This window comes from Carettochelys insculpta, chromosome 6, assembly GCF_033958435.1.
Source record: "Carettochelys insculpta isolate YL-2023 chromosome 6, ASM3395843v1, whole genome shotgun sequence".
Classification (NCBI taxonomy): domain Eukaryota; kingdom Metazoa; phylum Chordata; order Testudines; family Carettochelyidae; genus Carettochelys; species Carettochelys insculpta.
The window spans coordinates 45,964,821-45,978,960 of NC_134142.1; the positions used below are offsets into that span (position 1 = coordinate 45,964,821).

The window sequence follows — 14,140 nt, forward strand, 5'->3', positions numbered from 1 at the left end:
GGTAAAGTAGAATTATGTAGAAGAAAACTGTTAAAACTCTTTGGATATTGTTTGACTTAAGTTCACTCAAGCAAAGGAAGTCATAGACTTTCACCTGAAACTTCACCCTTCACTTGCCTTGTTATGTCCTGCTGTATAGTAAGAGTAGCAAGAGCTACTAAATACAAACTGATAATGAATACCATTTAAGCTCAAATATTGAGGCACCACTGGGTGGGTAAGAATAGAGTTTCAGGCTTCGAATTTCCTAGCTTAATTTCAGAGGTGAAATGTCATTTTGTTTTTAGTGGTTCAACTATCTACAGCTAACGATCAAAAACGGGTAACTTTTCAATGGAGTGTTTGAGTATGTTCATATAAATATGATTACTCTAGGCAGCGAATAAGCTATGAAAAGTTTTCTTTGTCACTTCAAATGGTTTATCTCTTGCTAGCAATAGACACCCAGGTTAAGATTTGCCAAGCTGAGCCCAGGATTTAGCTACACATTTCAATATGCAGCAAAATCCCCTCTGCTGTTGTGAAAATCTCCACTGCAGCGCTTGAATACAACTGTCCCTCTTTTGAAATATATGTTCAACACAGCTGTTGAAAGTGGGATGAATACTCTAACTACCATTTATTATACAACCTTCTTTACTACAGCTTGCTCTTGGCAATTTTCTACTTAAAATTCATTGGGGTTTTCATTTTTTAAAATGTCTTGATTTATTTCCTTTCTTTTGCAGGGGAAAAATCTTCAGGTGACTAAACCACATTGGCAGTAGGGAGTGAATTTAATGTGTGCTTTGTTGTGGTGTACAGCTTTTTCTTTGCCAGTTTATTACAATATGAAGAAATATAGTAATGTACCGGGGAGAGTGGGGTTGAACTCACAAAAGAACTCAGAATGCTAATGAAAACTGAAAAGGAGATCTTAATTTCTCATTCAACAGCAGTTTAAAAAATCTCGTGCCAGAAAACCATAGAGTACCAGCCATTTTCTTGTCCTTTGAGGCAGATGGAAAGGTGCTATGTCATTACCAAGGGAGAAATCGAAACCTCATAAAGAAAAAGATTCAGAAATACATAACCCTTTTTATTAGCATTTAAAAACCCTGAACCCTTTCCTTGTTGGCTATAAAACTTAATATTAGAGATATATAATTTAATATTTTGACTGAGCTAATATTAGAGATAATTTCAGAGTGACTCTTTCCTGCTTCACAGTACCATCAAATAATTAGCAGTGTGAATTCTAGAATAACTGCTCAGCATTCTGGTGGTTCATCAAAAGCATGTTTTATTTTAGACACCTACCAGTAGACCAAGCTTTGTTGGTGGCTGGCTTTTCAAAATAAATGGGGCTGGCTTTGATTTTGTTTGATTTGCAAGGCAACCAAAATTCTCAACATAATCTATAGGTTAGAAATAGGCATAAAGAAGAACGTTGTAGAGCTTGCAAATGTATCTCTTTGGCCAGCACAAGTAGGTTCAATAAAATTACTTCAGCCACCTTGTCTCTCTCACATCCTGGAACCAGAATGGCTAGAGTTCTTACAAGTGCTTCTCAGTTGATCTTACCTGTCATGATGCATAGACACAGATTTTAAGCCCTGAAGGGATCATCTAGACTGACCTGCACATTGTGGGCCATGAGACCTCACCCATTCCTTAACTAGGACCCTAACTTCTGTGGTCAGTCTCTCAAGTATACACGTCTTAGACCATTCAAGGCATTAAAGATCATCCCCAGCATCTTCAATTGCCTCCTTCCCTAACTCAGGAGGCAGGCAGAGTGGTGTTCTGTATTCAGGGCCAACCCTAAGCCAAATGGTGCCCCTGGTGATTAGCAACCCCCACCACACACATGCACCGCCCTGCATTAAACTTTTTAATACATTATTTTGATTACATTCGTACCCATTTCACTACTTTAATGCATGACTTGCATGCATAAGTTTATCCCCATCGTATAAGATTTGTGCATTTGCATTCTGGGATCTGTAAAGTTGTGAGTGTGGCATCCCTCCTGCCAGACCAGCATCCCAGGCAGTTATCTGGGCTACCTGCCCCTATATTCAGCCCTGTCTGCACTGGCTAGAGCTCGACTTCAGGGGTAGCCACAAATAAGAACATTATACTAACTTCTAAAGAGTAATCAACTTGTGGACCGTTCTTAGGTTCACACTTGAGAGTACTGGGTGATGGTTCTTGGACAGGTGTAGCTGCTGAAGACCCTGGGTGATATCAGGGAACCCAGAAACAACAATAAAGGGCCAAAAATGACCCCAACCTTGAGAGTTAATTTGCCAAAAGCTAGATCTGTACCCTTTATTTTATGATGTTGACACCTGCTCTGTTCATTCTTGAAATGTTTCTCTTTGCAGAGAAGGAAATTAGCATAAGAGGTTAGCTTTTTTTGTGTGTAATACTGAACTTGCAGTAGTCCTATTCGTCATAAAAGTCGGTAGATGCTTTTGCTTTGGCTTAAATATATGCAGTTTCAGAAATGTAATATGGTATCTTTTCTACTGTATAAGCCACCACGGATTGAGTTAGTTATGTAAACTATCAATACAATTACTATAGCACATTTCCATGGAATGGTTCACTGGGCAAGTTTGACATGTTCCTAGATAGGTTTAGTTCTTGCCAGGATTGCTGACAGCCACCATGGACCCCGGGGCAAGGTATTTGTAACTTGCTATTCACACACTATGGCTGTATCTACACTACAGAAATAACTTTGAAGTACAACTTCAAAGTAAGCAACTTCAAAGTTGAGCGTCTACACACACCCTACGTAGGGCACTATTCCATTCCCGGGAATGGAGTAAGGACTTTGAAGTTGGGCTCACTACTTCAAAGTCAACTTCAAACTAAGGGAAAAATGTGTGTAGACTCTCTGCTGGCTACTTCGAAGTAGTGCCTAACTACAAAGTTAACTTTGAAGTTAGTTCCTAGTGTAGATGCACCCTGTGATTAGTCACTTAATCTGCATAGGGTTCTAAATCAGATGATTCTCAAACCCACATTACCCCTTTCAAGATGGGTATGTCCATTGTGAAGACTTGTACAAATATATATTTGTGTACAGAACTGAAAAACTTTGCCTTTCCGCAAAGATTTGCTCCTCCAGATATTACAGAAATTAAATAAGGGGGATAATGAATCCCATCAAAGTGAGTGTAATTATTCAAATGTATGTTGGAATACATTTTGCAGTGTTTATCTATCTGTACTTATGATTTCTCATTTGTGAAGCAAGTAGTTTATAGTAGTGAAAACCTGAGGTAACGGCTCTGTAGAAAGTCAAAAGTAAACCTAGGTTTTCAATACATTATAGTTTAATAAAAAAATTCTGCCCCTTGCCTGTTTCTACAATATTACTGTTCTGCTACATTTCTTTATTGCCTTGCACTTAAAATATCATTACAATACTGTAATACTTAAAATATAACTCCATATATTGCCATAATTTGTATCTATGGCTTAAAATAATTAGAGTTTTATTCCAAAATGTAATGTTCATTTGTTCAACAGCTTGTGTGAATTGAAGGATTTACTGTTAAAATAAACTGCAGAATTATACTTCCAATTTAGTTATTATCCCATAAGTAATATAAACAACCCAGAGAACTTTTGCCAAATAGTAGAATAAATTACCTTATCAAGGTCCATTGTGTAATATCATGTTTCACATGAAATTTAAGCATTAAGTAATGCCATAAACAGCACAGAACCATAGAAGACTAGGGTTGAAAGAAACTTCAGGAGGTCATCTAGTCCAACACCCTGCTAGGAGCAGGACCAACCCCAACTAAATTGTTCTAGTCAGGGCTTTGTCAAGCCTGGCCTTAAAAGCCACTAAGGATGAAGATTCCACCACCTCCCTAGCCAACCCATTCTAGTGCTTCACCTTCCTCCCAGTATAATAGTGTTTCCTAATATCCAACCTAGACCTCCCCTACTGCAACTTGAGACCATTGCTCCTGTCCTGTTATCTTCCACCACTGAGAACAACTCAGCATGTATACTAACATGTATAGTGGCTATGTAAATCTGCACCCACATACAACGCTAACAAATGGCACCAGAAGAAATGATTACGTTAGGAAATTTGATAGTAGTTTAACTTCTAATACAGGTATACTTTAATAGATGCATCTAAACAGCTAAAAATATAGCTACAGGCTATCAATTTTCATATCTAGTTATGGTTATAGAGCAACTGCAATTAGGTATGTCTGGAATCACATGAAATTAATTAAAGTATAAGCTCGAGATGTTGACCTATTTCAGAAAGCTATACATGTTAAAAAGCTTTTTTAGAATGTACATTACACAGAAGATTTAATTTGCTTTTGTTACTGTGCCAAATAATTTCTCACCTGTCAGTAGTATCATCTAAATTGAGTGAGTACCCAAAGTTATATATTTACATTATGCATATAAATGCTTTCACTACTTCATATTTTCCAATCCAGTGAGGAAATACCAAGGACTTGATTCACATCTTAAATTTGCATGATGTAGCTGTCATGTTATGCCTAGCAGACAAGGATGTAAAAAGGAGACAGAAGTCTTTCACTTATTTGCAAAGATCACGTATATGGTCCAAGTGCTGATTTGAAGGCGAGGGAGGGGAAGAGAGAGAGATAAGTGCACATATTTTATGATCATCCCAGCAGCAGCACTGAGCATCAAGAATCTCAGGAATTCATGGGTAAAAACCTGGTCCCATTGAAGACAATGGGCAAAACTGTTGGGTTTAATGGAGCCAGGATTCACTCCATGAGTCTGTGCTATGTGGATGAGGTGTGGTTGCTGACAGTATATTTCAATACACATATCAAATACTGACATACCTCTTTTTGATTAAAAGGAAATTGAAGTACTTTTAACATGGACTGAAAAGCTTGTGGCAAATTATCTCCAACAGCCAAAGACAGGACACTAGATTGAGCAGTTGCTGAGTTTCTACAAATAATGATTCCCCAGCTGTCTGATGGGTAGATCTTGCCCACGCATTCAGGGTCCATTTGACCACCATATTTGGGGTCAGAGAAGAATTTTCCTCAGAGGCAAATTGACAGAGATCCTGTGGAGCGAGGCTTGCCTTTCTTTGCAACGTAGGGCAAGGGACGCTTGCAGCTTTCAAATACTGTACGTAATGGAGTCTCCATAACTTGAAATCATCATTTGAGGGCTTTTGGAACTTAGTTGGAGGATATGTGTCTATGCAGGATTTGGTGGGTGAGTTTCTATGATGTGAAATGTGCAAGGAGCTCAGACTTCATGGTTATGATGGTCCTTTCTTGCCTTAAAGTCCATGAGACTATGAGAAAGCTTTATGTAGCGCTTTAGCATCAAATGGGGGAGGGTTGGTAAGAGCTGGGTGAACTGAATTGCAAAGCAAAAACAGCTGTGGTATCAGGTACCCAGAAGACTACCTTGGTTGGAGTTACTAAAATGAACAGCTAAAGGCAGAAGAGAATAGGAAATATCTCATCTGCTCGGCCAAGTAATACTTCAGCCTCTCTTTCCACAACGTCCTGTGCATTACACTTCCTACAGGATAAGACAGGCTTGAGGACGTTTGCAGAGAGAGGGATCACTGTGAGGCATCAGGACTGCAGGAGTTTACGAAACTGGAGGAACCACTCTGGGCAAAATCAACAAGGACAGTAGGACAGACTGTGGAAATAGTCGTGTGATTTTTCAGGGACGTGTGAACATGCTACATAAGAGGGTGCTTCACAGAAGCTGCTTCATTGGATGATGTAATGATTACTAATGAGAAAAGGCTGACAGAGATGGCAGAAAACCCAGCATCTTTGCATTGAATACAAGTTTATTTGTACCTACAACCTTGGAGGAGTCATTCAAGGGCAGTTTCTGTCCATAAAGATTATATTTCTCATGGTGTAAAAGTGAAGAGATCCACGTTTATGTGTCTGACAAATGCCAGTTGTACAGCTGCACAAATATGGAGCATTTAATTGTTACTTCTTTGATTTTGAATCCCAGAGATTTACAACCTGAGAGTTTAGGTTTGGAATAAACAGAAAACAATCTCAAAAAGCAAAGCCTTTAAAATTGCCATTTTTGCATGGTTCTCACCCTTCCTGGCCCCATCCTTTCCTCTCCCTTTTCAGGCTCTAGTCCTCAAATAGTTTAAGAATCCCTCTGCTTACGTAATCCGGGGTGGATTGAGGACAGTGGCTCTTGCCTCCTCTTACAAACATCAGGAAACCTTTTGGAATTTGGGAGTGGGAGTGAGATAATTATTGCTGCTGCAGCATTTGAACAAACCAAAGACTCAGTGAAGCCAGAGGAGAAGAGGTTACAACTGAGGAAAAAGTCAGTTTTCCAGTGATATGTTCAATAAACTTGCTTCTTGTCACAGTATCCACTGTCTATTGCTTCTTGTTTTGTGGCAACGTTGTTAATGCACCCTTAAGCCTCCATGCTTCAAAAGACTGCTTGGGCAGCTTTAGGTGTCGAAATGGATAGAACCCTGCAAATCCATGGATAGCTGCATTATATCTGCATCTGTCGATGTGGATCCCTGCAGCTCATTTTTGTGGGTAACAATATGGATTCAGATATATAATGTAACCATGCAAATTTATGGACAGTAATTCAGATATATAACCATGCAGATTTATGGACAGTAACTTTATATTTGTGAGTATCCTCATCCGTGGATGTGGCTAGCCATGGATCATTTTTGTAGATGCAGTTACTAATTTTATATCTGCATTGGGTGCTACAGATGAAGACCTAAAACAGGACTGTGGCCTTATCTCATTCACCTCCATTACTCTATCTCTCAAAAATGTTTACTTGCAGATTTTGCTTCTTTAGACTAGATCAGAAATATGTGCTTCTTTCTATATAGTCACAGGCAGGGTGGGGGGCTAGTTTCTGTAATTCTAGCAAGGCCAGTAACATATCTGACAGAGTAATCTTGCTTTCAAAAATCCAAGAATTTCACTTCAATGTGAGCATTTGGTTAAAACAGTTTTCCGAGAGGAATAGATTTGAGGCGGAAAAAAAAATCTGTTTGTATCTCCCGGTTGTGCTCAATCCTCTAGGCAGTAATTTAAAACAGACCAGGCTGTTTTTGAAGTGAATACTTTCACCCTTCTTTATTATTACTAGTACTATTTCAGGGTGCTGCTGTGACTGCTGCTCTTCCCCTCCCAGAAAAACAAATAAACATCCTGTCAGCTCTTTCTCTAACTTCTCATAACAAGTACTGGTGATCAGTTAGCTAGTACATTAAAAAGTTACACCTTATTTTATTGAGGCAAGCAATTCCAAATCAAAGAACGCCGTTCACAGATCTAGATTAGAGTACATAATTGGCATGTATTTTAGGATTGCTGTTAAAGCTATTAAAAAGATTTACTGGGAAAGGAATAGATCCAAAAACCCTAAAGGAAGGAGTATGTTGTTTGTGTCAGTGTTACAAGTCAACTCTCTTAATAAGATGTTATCTCCCGTTAAAAAAGAAATGGAAATAAACGTAAAAATATTTTATTTACAGTTTTCCTAAAAAATTATCCTTTTGCCCCATAAACTGATACAAATACATTAAATATTATTTTATGTAAGCACTTATTCTGTCTATGCATATTTGTGAACAAAAATACTAAGAATATACTGTACAGTTGGAATATGACTGCAGGATAAAACTAAAGTTTAAAATTTATATTTATAAATGCATATATTAAAATCTCTACTAAGATAGCCCTGGATTAAGGCTCCAATTCTTCAAATACTTTTGCATGTGCTTAAGTTTATGCATGTGAATAGTCTTGTTGAATAATTTGTATGAGTACAGGTAACACATATGTTAGTATTTACAGGATAGGAGCCTGAGATTTTCCAAGAGAATTTGGAATTTCTAATTAGAGCAAAAATCTTAAAGCCTTTGAAAAAAAAAAAAAAAAAGTTCCGTTTAGGACAATCTTCCCATAGTGTGTGTGTGTGTGTGTGTGTGTGTGTGTGTGTTCTACTCTACAATTTATTTAAATTATTAGTGAATATTAAACAGGTTTCTTTTTAAAACAACTGGTGTCCAACACTTTTAAATTTAAACTTTGAAGTAAAATTTACCACAGCTTAAAGATACTAATATTAGTGTGCTAACATTTGTGTGTGTGCTAAGATTTTTTTGCTCCAGTCTTGATTTCTTGGCTAGTATAATGTAACAACTTACAACATTCCTTTGCTGTTATTACTGTTGGACTTTGTGCGATGCCATTGAGGCATTTTCAGCTATTAACCTTCCCAAGGGTTCTTTTCAGACAAAATGTTATGCATCAACTCTCATATGAGTGTAAACCTCTAGAACAGCAGTCTGTACTTTGCCAACTTGGCAGCAAGTTCTCCCACTAATAAAAGAGAGTACTTCAAATGGAGATCCCACATGTGCCTGAACTGCTTTTCTTAGGACTATGGAGCGATCCAATGTTTCCTTCTAACTGCATTCAAAAAGGTGTGGGTTTGCTTTCATAATTGCCCTAGGAATTATATTACATCACTGGAAATTTGTCTCCCAAAGAAAAATGCTAAGATTTGTAAGTGCAAGCTTAGGATGTAGTGATAGGCAAAATTAAGAATGTGTTTTGCTAAAATGTGAAATCCTTTTTTGATTCTGCTGAATCCAGTTGAGATGGAAGAGAAAATTGCTGTTTCATAGCATTTAACTAAAATTGTCCTACTTTGTTTTATTATTTGAGTCTGAGTATGCCTAAGCAGAATAAGAATCCGTATTTGTCTGTTGGGGCAGGATTGCAGGTCTAATACCTTTCTAAACACAGAGGCTGTGTGTATACTTGCATTCCTCTCTCAAAAGGAATGCAAATGAGGGAAATAAAAAAATGCAAATGAGGTGAAGATTTGCATGTCTGGTTCCTCATTTGCATATTCTTCTTTCAAAAGAAGAAAAGCAGTGTCAACGGGGCTCTTTCAAAAGAGAACCCCATATTCGAAAGAACTCTTCTTCCCATAAAAAAAGGTTCTTTTGAAGATGGGGTTCTCTTTCAAAAGAGCTGTGTCTACACTGTTTTTCTTCTTTTGAAAGAAGAATATGCAAATGAGGAACCAAATATATAAATCTGCACCTCATTTGCATTTTTGATTTCCCTCATTGCATGCCTCTCTCGAAAGAGGAATGCAAGTGTAGACACAACCTAAGGTTTTTAGTAGGAAGAACATAAATAAAAAGGTAAAAATGTTTGTGTTGTCTTTTGCATAGGTGCCCCAGCAGTGTTTGATCATAATTAACATCTGGATGATTCTTCAAAGCAGACATTATTTAATGCACAGGGCTGGCGTCACATGACAATACCCATCTGTAGCTTGCCTCACACAATGCTATTGTGAATTGAAATTACTAATATTTGTGTTGTTTTCAATGCTGGATGATAATGAAAAAAGTCTAACATGAAATTATGTACTTCCAACTCTGTTTGAAGTTCCCTTGATGTGAAATTTGTCTAGGCTATTCAGGTGAGCATCGTTGAGGCTCTAGAGGTTTAAAAATGAGATTTGTATGAAAGAATGCCTATGTTGCTTTGAGAGGATAGTTTTCTCTACAAACTCCCCTTACCATGTAGGATGTAGCCAAACACTTCTAAGTACAAACTGTGAACAAAAGCACAGTGTAGCTGATGCTCAGTCTGAAAAAGATGTCTTTATGATCTCTCCCAACCTGCATGCACAGAAAAAAAGGACTGGGGAAGTAGAATGCATGCTCCAGCACCTTTTTCCTTTTCTCTCCTGGCAGCATTGACAAGTGGGTGTAGCCCCATTTGAAGCACTCGGTAGATTAACAGTGTGAGTTATGCTGACCACCTTTATCCAGAGCTCGTAAATACTGGCATATTTTCAGTCTTAAATCATAATCTTGTTATTCTTCTTAAGGCTGATGTGCTGTAAACCTTGTCAGCCACTGCTGAAAGTTCTGTGTCAAAATACGAGCAGAGGAAAGGTGATTTCATTAAAATATTGATAACTGCATTTTATGTTGTTCACCTTTTCGTTACATGTAGAAAAGCGACTATTAGGAGCCTGATCTGACTTCCGATAGAGTCCCCTGGTGATTTTAAATAGGGTTGGATCAGCCTCTAAAAATAAGAAATTGCATGGTAGGTTTACTTCACAGTGGTGAAATGCATTGCAATATGTTACTTCAGATTTCTGAAAACAGGGTCTGGTTCAAAGTCAATTGAAAGACTCATATGAACTTCTGAGGACTTTGGATCAAGCCCATGATTAGCAGTTTATTTTTTACACAACAAGAAAACTGTAAAAATATTGGCTATATAAGTACTATGAACTACAAAAAAGTTACTTCTAAAGCTGTATTTCTCCTTTGTTTAATAACTTCTATGAAAGTGGTGTTAATAAGAATAAATATCAGGAACAGTCTATAATCATGAATAAGATATATCAATAAACCTTAAAATCCCTTTTATATAGAAATTGGAAAGCCGAAAGTGGCTTTTAAAATCCTTAACTTCTCTTACTGTTATAAATTGTATTTTTTTAGGTTCCAAATTCAAAGAGGGAAAACTGATCCAACCAGTTACAAGAGCTTGGGGGACAGTTTTAGGACTATTTTCCGGACTGAAGGGTAAGAATACATATGTTATATTTGTCAATTTTATGTGACTGTTTCTAATCACTTAGCTTTCCAGACATTGAAATGCTGCTTTGAAATTAACCCTTTTTCCTGCGGTCAGAATTTGGCAAACATTTTATTTAACATAATAAACGCAGTCTGAAATCTCTTACACATCATTTAGATGCGCAAGGATTAATTATGCTCCTTTGTTACAGTAGTATGCACATAGTCATTGAAGTTAGTAGTGCAGTACAGGGACAGCCAGAGTTCCTTGTAAGATGAGTGATTGGGCAGCTGCCCAAGAGAAATTCAGGTACCATCCAGCTGATTAGCAGAGTGCCTAAAGCCGGCAGCATGGTTTTCTATTGATGATGCACATCTGCATGTGCCTTGGTGCAGATGATAAAATTTATTCTGCCCCTGGATGGAAAATATGAGAGGGAACACTGGACGTGATTGATTTGGCCTAGATTCTTGCATGCCATTAAACTCCACTCTGTTTGATGTTTAATAACTCCAATCCAGGAGCACCAATTTCCGAGTTCTGGTTAACTGACATTTTGACTTCGCCAAGGTGGATTAGGTTCCTAGCAATTGCTCTACCTCGTGTTCCACTGTGTGATTCCTGGTGAAGAATTACTGTGCATCACAGCAATAAGGCATATGACATTTTGAAAAAATACAAGAGTTGGCAGAAATAACTAGGATTTCGGGGGGGGGGTGTTATTTGTGTGGGTGTTTATCACTTTTAAAAGGAAAATTAATAAGTTATAAACCTTCATCTAGTTGTTCTAAAAAAAAGTACAAATCTGGTATAAATCACCAGTAATTCAGTATTTCTGATTCAATGGGCATTTGGGTACGATGTGAATGCAAGGCTGGAGGCTTGATGTCTTTTGGGTCTGATCCAAAGTCTACAGAAATCAATGGAAGTCTTTCTTGACTGGAGTGGGACAACTCACAGTGTGTAAAATTAAGCATGTGTTTGAGTCTCTGGAGGTTCAGGGACTAAGTGAATCGAATATTTCCTATTTAGCCAATTTTAGGGCCTTTTTAAAATCTCCTCAATCATTAAGTAGTTTTGTCCAGTCCAGAGGTGTAAAGTAACAGAAACAATATGAACTTGAATATACTAGTGGAGATGCAAACCATTCACACTGTTCAGCTTTTATTAAAAAAGGGAACGAATAGTTAACATATCAATTAATTTAAATGAAAGAGTAGACTTTATCCCTCAGACTTATAACAACATAAATTTAAAGAAAACAGCCCTTTTTATGCTCTTTAGAATGAGTTTATTTTTATATATATATTTGTAGAGTTTCTCTTCAAGAGTAGGGCTCAGACATGTTTGTCGTTGGAGAGGTTTTGTCACATAAATACTTTTAATCATTTCTCAAAGGCACAAAAATAACTTGTCCCATTAATATGACACAGTTAATGTTATGAGTGACATTTGCAAAGAAATATAAGGTAAGTTACCCTAGTACCATGCCTAGGATGCAATTTGCCTTCAAAGCAACTTTACAAAATCTCTCTAATTCTTAATATGAAATAGAAGGACAATAACTTTCAAAATGGATCTGCTCCTAGTCTTTCTTCCATCTGCAATATCACAAATAACTAACCATAACACTTACATCCCTAATACTGCTGCCATTGTCTTTGGTTACAAAGTATTTTTTCTCTGTTGTATGTCTTTTGGTGGGTTTAACTGATAGCAAACAATAATCTTTATAGTGGTATTATCTTAAGAGAACTGGTTAAGGATCTGAGTTTTGTGATGGTAACAAGACAGAAATTTAAAGAATTTTTCACACATTCAAAGTCTGTTGACCTCAGTCTGGAGTCTGAGCAGAATATTTCTGATGTTTTCAAGTGTTAATGTTCAGAACTGTTGGCAGAAATAGAGGATGAATACTATACCATGAAAGGTTTTCAATTAAGTTTACAACCTACTAGTGGGTTGCACTGAGCTTCTAGTGAGTTCTAGCTAAAGGTATGAGAGAAATTCTTGCCATCATTAGAACATTGCACCTACTTTTACTGCTAACATTTTAGCATAAACAAAGGCGATTTCAGAAACAGAAAAATGACATTTCTTTATGAATTTCACCTGATTTTTCTTTTGACTATAAAGAAGATAGTAACAAAAGCTGAAAATGACCCAGGCAAGATTATGGGATTAATTATTTTTTTTGTGGATGGATCACTTTCTCCAGCATGGTCCTTTATCATCCAACATCAAAGATGCCTGCGTCTGATCAACCATTTGTTTGCTTGGAAAAGGACATTCTTGTGTTAAATTCAAAGGAAATCTCCGTTTTGCTTGTGCTTCTCATCTAGTATTTCCTGGTAAGGTTGGAGAAGTTATTTAATAATTCCTCTGACTTGTCATAGAACAACTGGCATTGTTCAGAACTGTTCTTCACAAAAGGGTATGTCTACCCAGCAAAGGTATTTCTAAATAATAGCCTTTATTTTGAAATAACTTTGCTAACATCTACACAATGCAACCACTATTTCAAAATAGTGGTTGGCTTATACTGAAATAGATAACACCTCACTGCATGAGGAATAGTGCCTATTTTAAAATAGCTATTTCAAAACAGGGGTGAAGTAGACAGGGAATAGAGTCTCTTTCGAAATAAGCCATAGTCAGTCCAATGGTTCTTTTTCAAAATAGGCTATATTGTGTGCCGACGCTCCATTTCAAAATAGCTGAGGGCTATTTTGAAATACATTTTTGTGTAGCAGTGTTATTTCAAAATAAGCTTTTCCAGATAAGGTCTTCTGGAATAGTTTATTTCAAAATAAGGCTGCTGTTTAGTTTAGACATAACTAAAGAATTACTACGCTGGAATACTTCAACTGTTTCAATTTATGGAAGAGGATATAGAGGGAGTAAATTTATAGAGTACAAAAAAGGTAACTGAAGCAGCAACATGTAAAAAAAAAAAAAAAATGTACTGGCTGTATTGGCTAATGAAATGTCTGCACTGTAAATAATTACTCAGTTATTCCAGAAGCATGGACAGAGTCAGGAGAAGGTCACATTGTCACAGTCCTCTATCCATGAGCACCATCTTATAGGGGAAAAGACTGAGGCTATGTCTACACTAGCGCAGAAGATTGACCATAGTTTGATTTCACACATCTCATGGGAATGCACAAAATCAACCACTTGGACCCCTGTACTCCCGCAAGATGCAAGGAATAAGGGAGGTTGGCCGGAGAAACTCTCCCATCAGTACGGACAGCCAAGTAAGGTGGATTCTAGCTATGCAATTATCATAGCTAGAATTGTATATCTGCAGTCAACTTACTTTGGCTAGCATAAATGTAGCCTAAGATAAGAAGCTGTAGTTTCATAGACACAATCATCAATTTTGGCTTAAAATAAACAGATATCAACAAATAACCCAGAAAAAATATGAGATTCAGTCCCAAGTCTGGGAGCAACTGCCAAAAAGATGAATTATGAGAGTGCTCACTCAGCATAAGGGATAGAAATCA

General features: G+C 37.2%; 1 protein-coding gene across 1 annotated transcript in view; it reads left to right on the forward strand.

Moving 5' to 3' along the window:
• Window positions 1-14,140, forward strand: part of SLC25A21 (solute carrier family 25 member 21) — a 344,043-nt gene that overhangs the window by 250,020 nt on the left and 79,883 nt on the right. Inside the window, exon 3 of the mRNA XM_074996831.1 lies at window positions 10,550-10,633. Coding sequence (XP_074852932.1) covers window positions 10,550-10,633 — 84 coding nt within the window. The remainder of the gene's footprint in view (window positions 1-10,549; window positions 10,634-14,140) is intronic.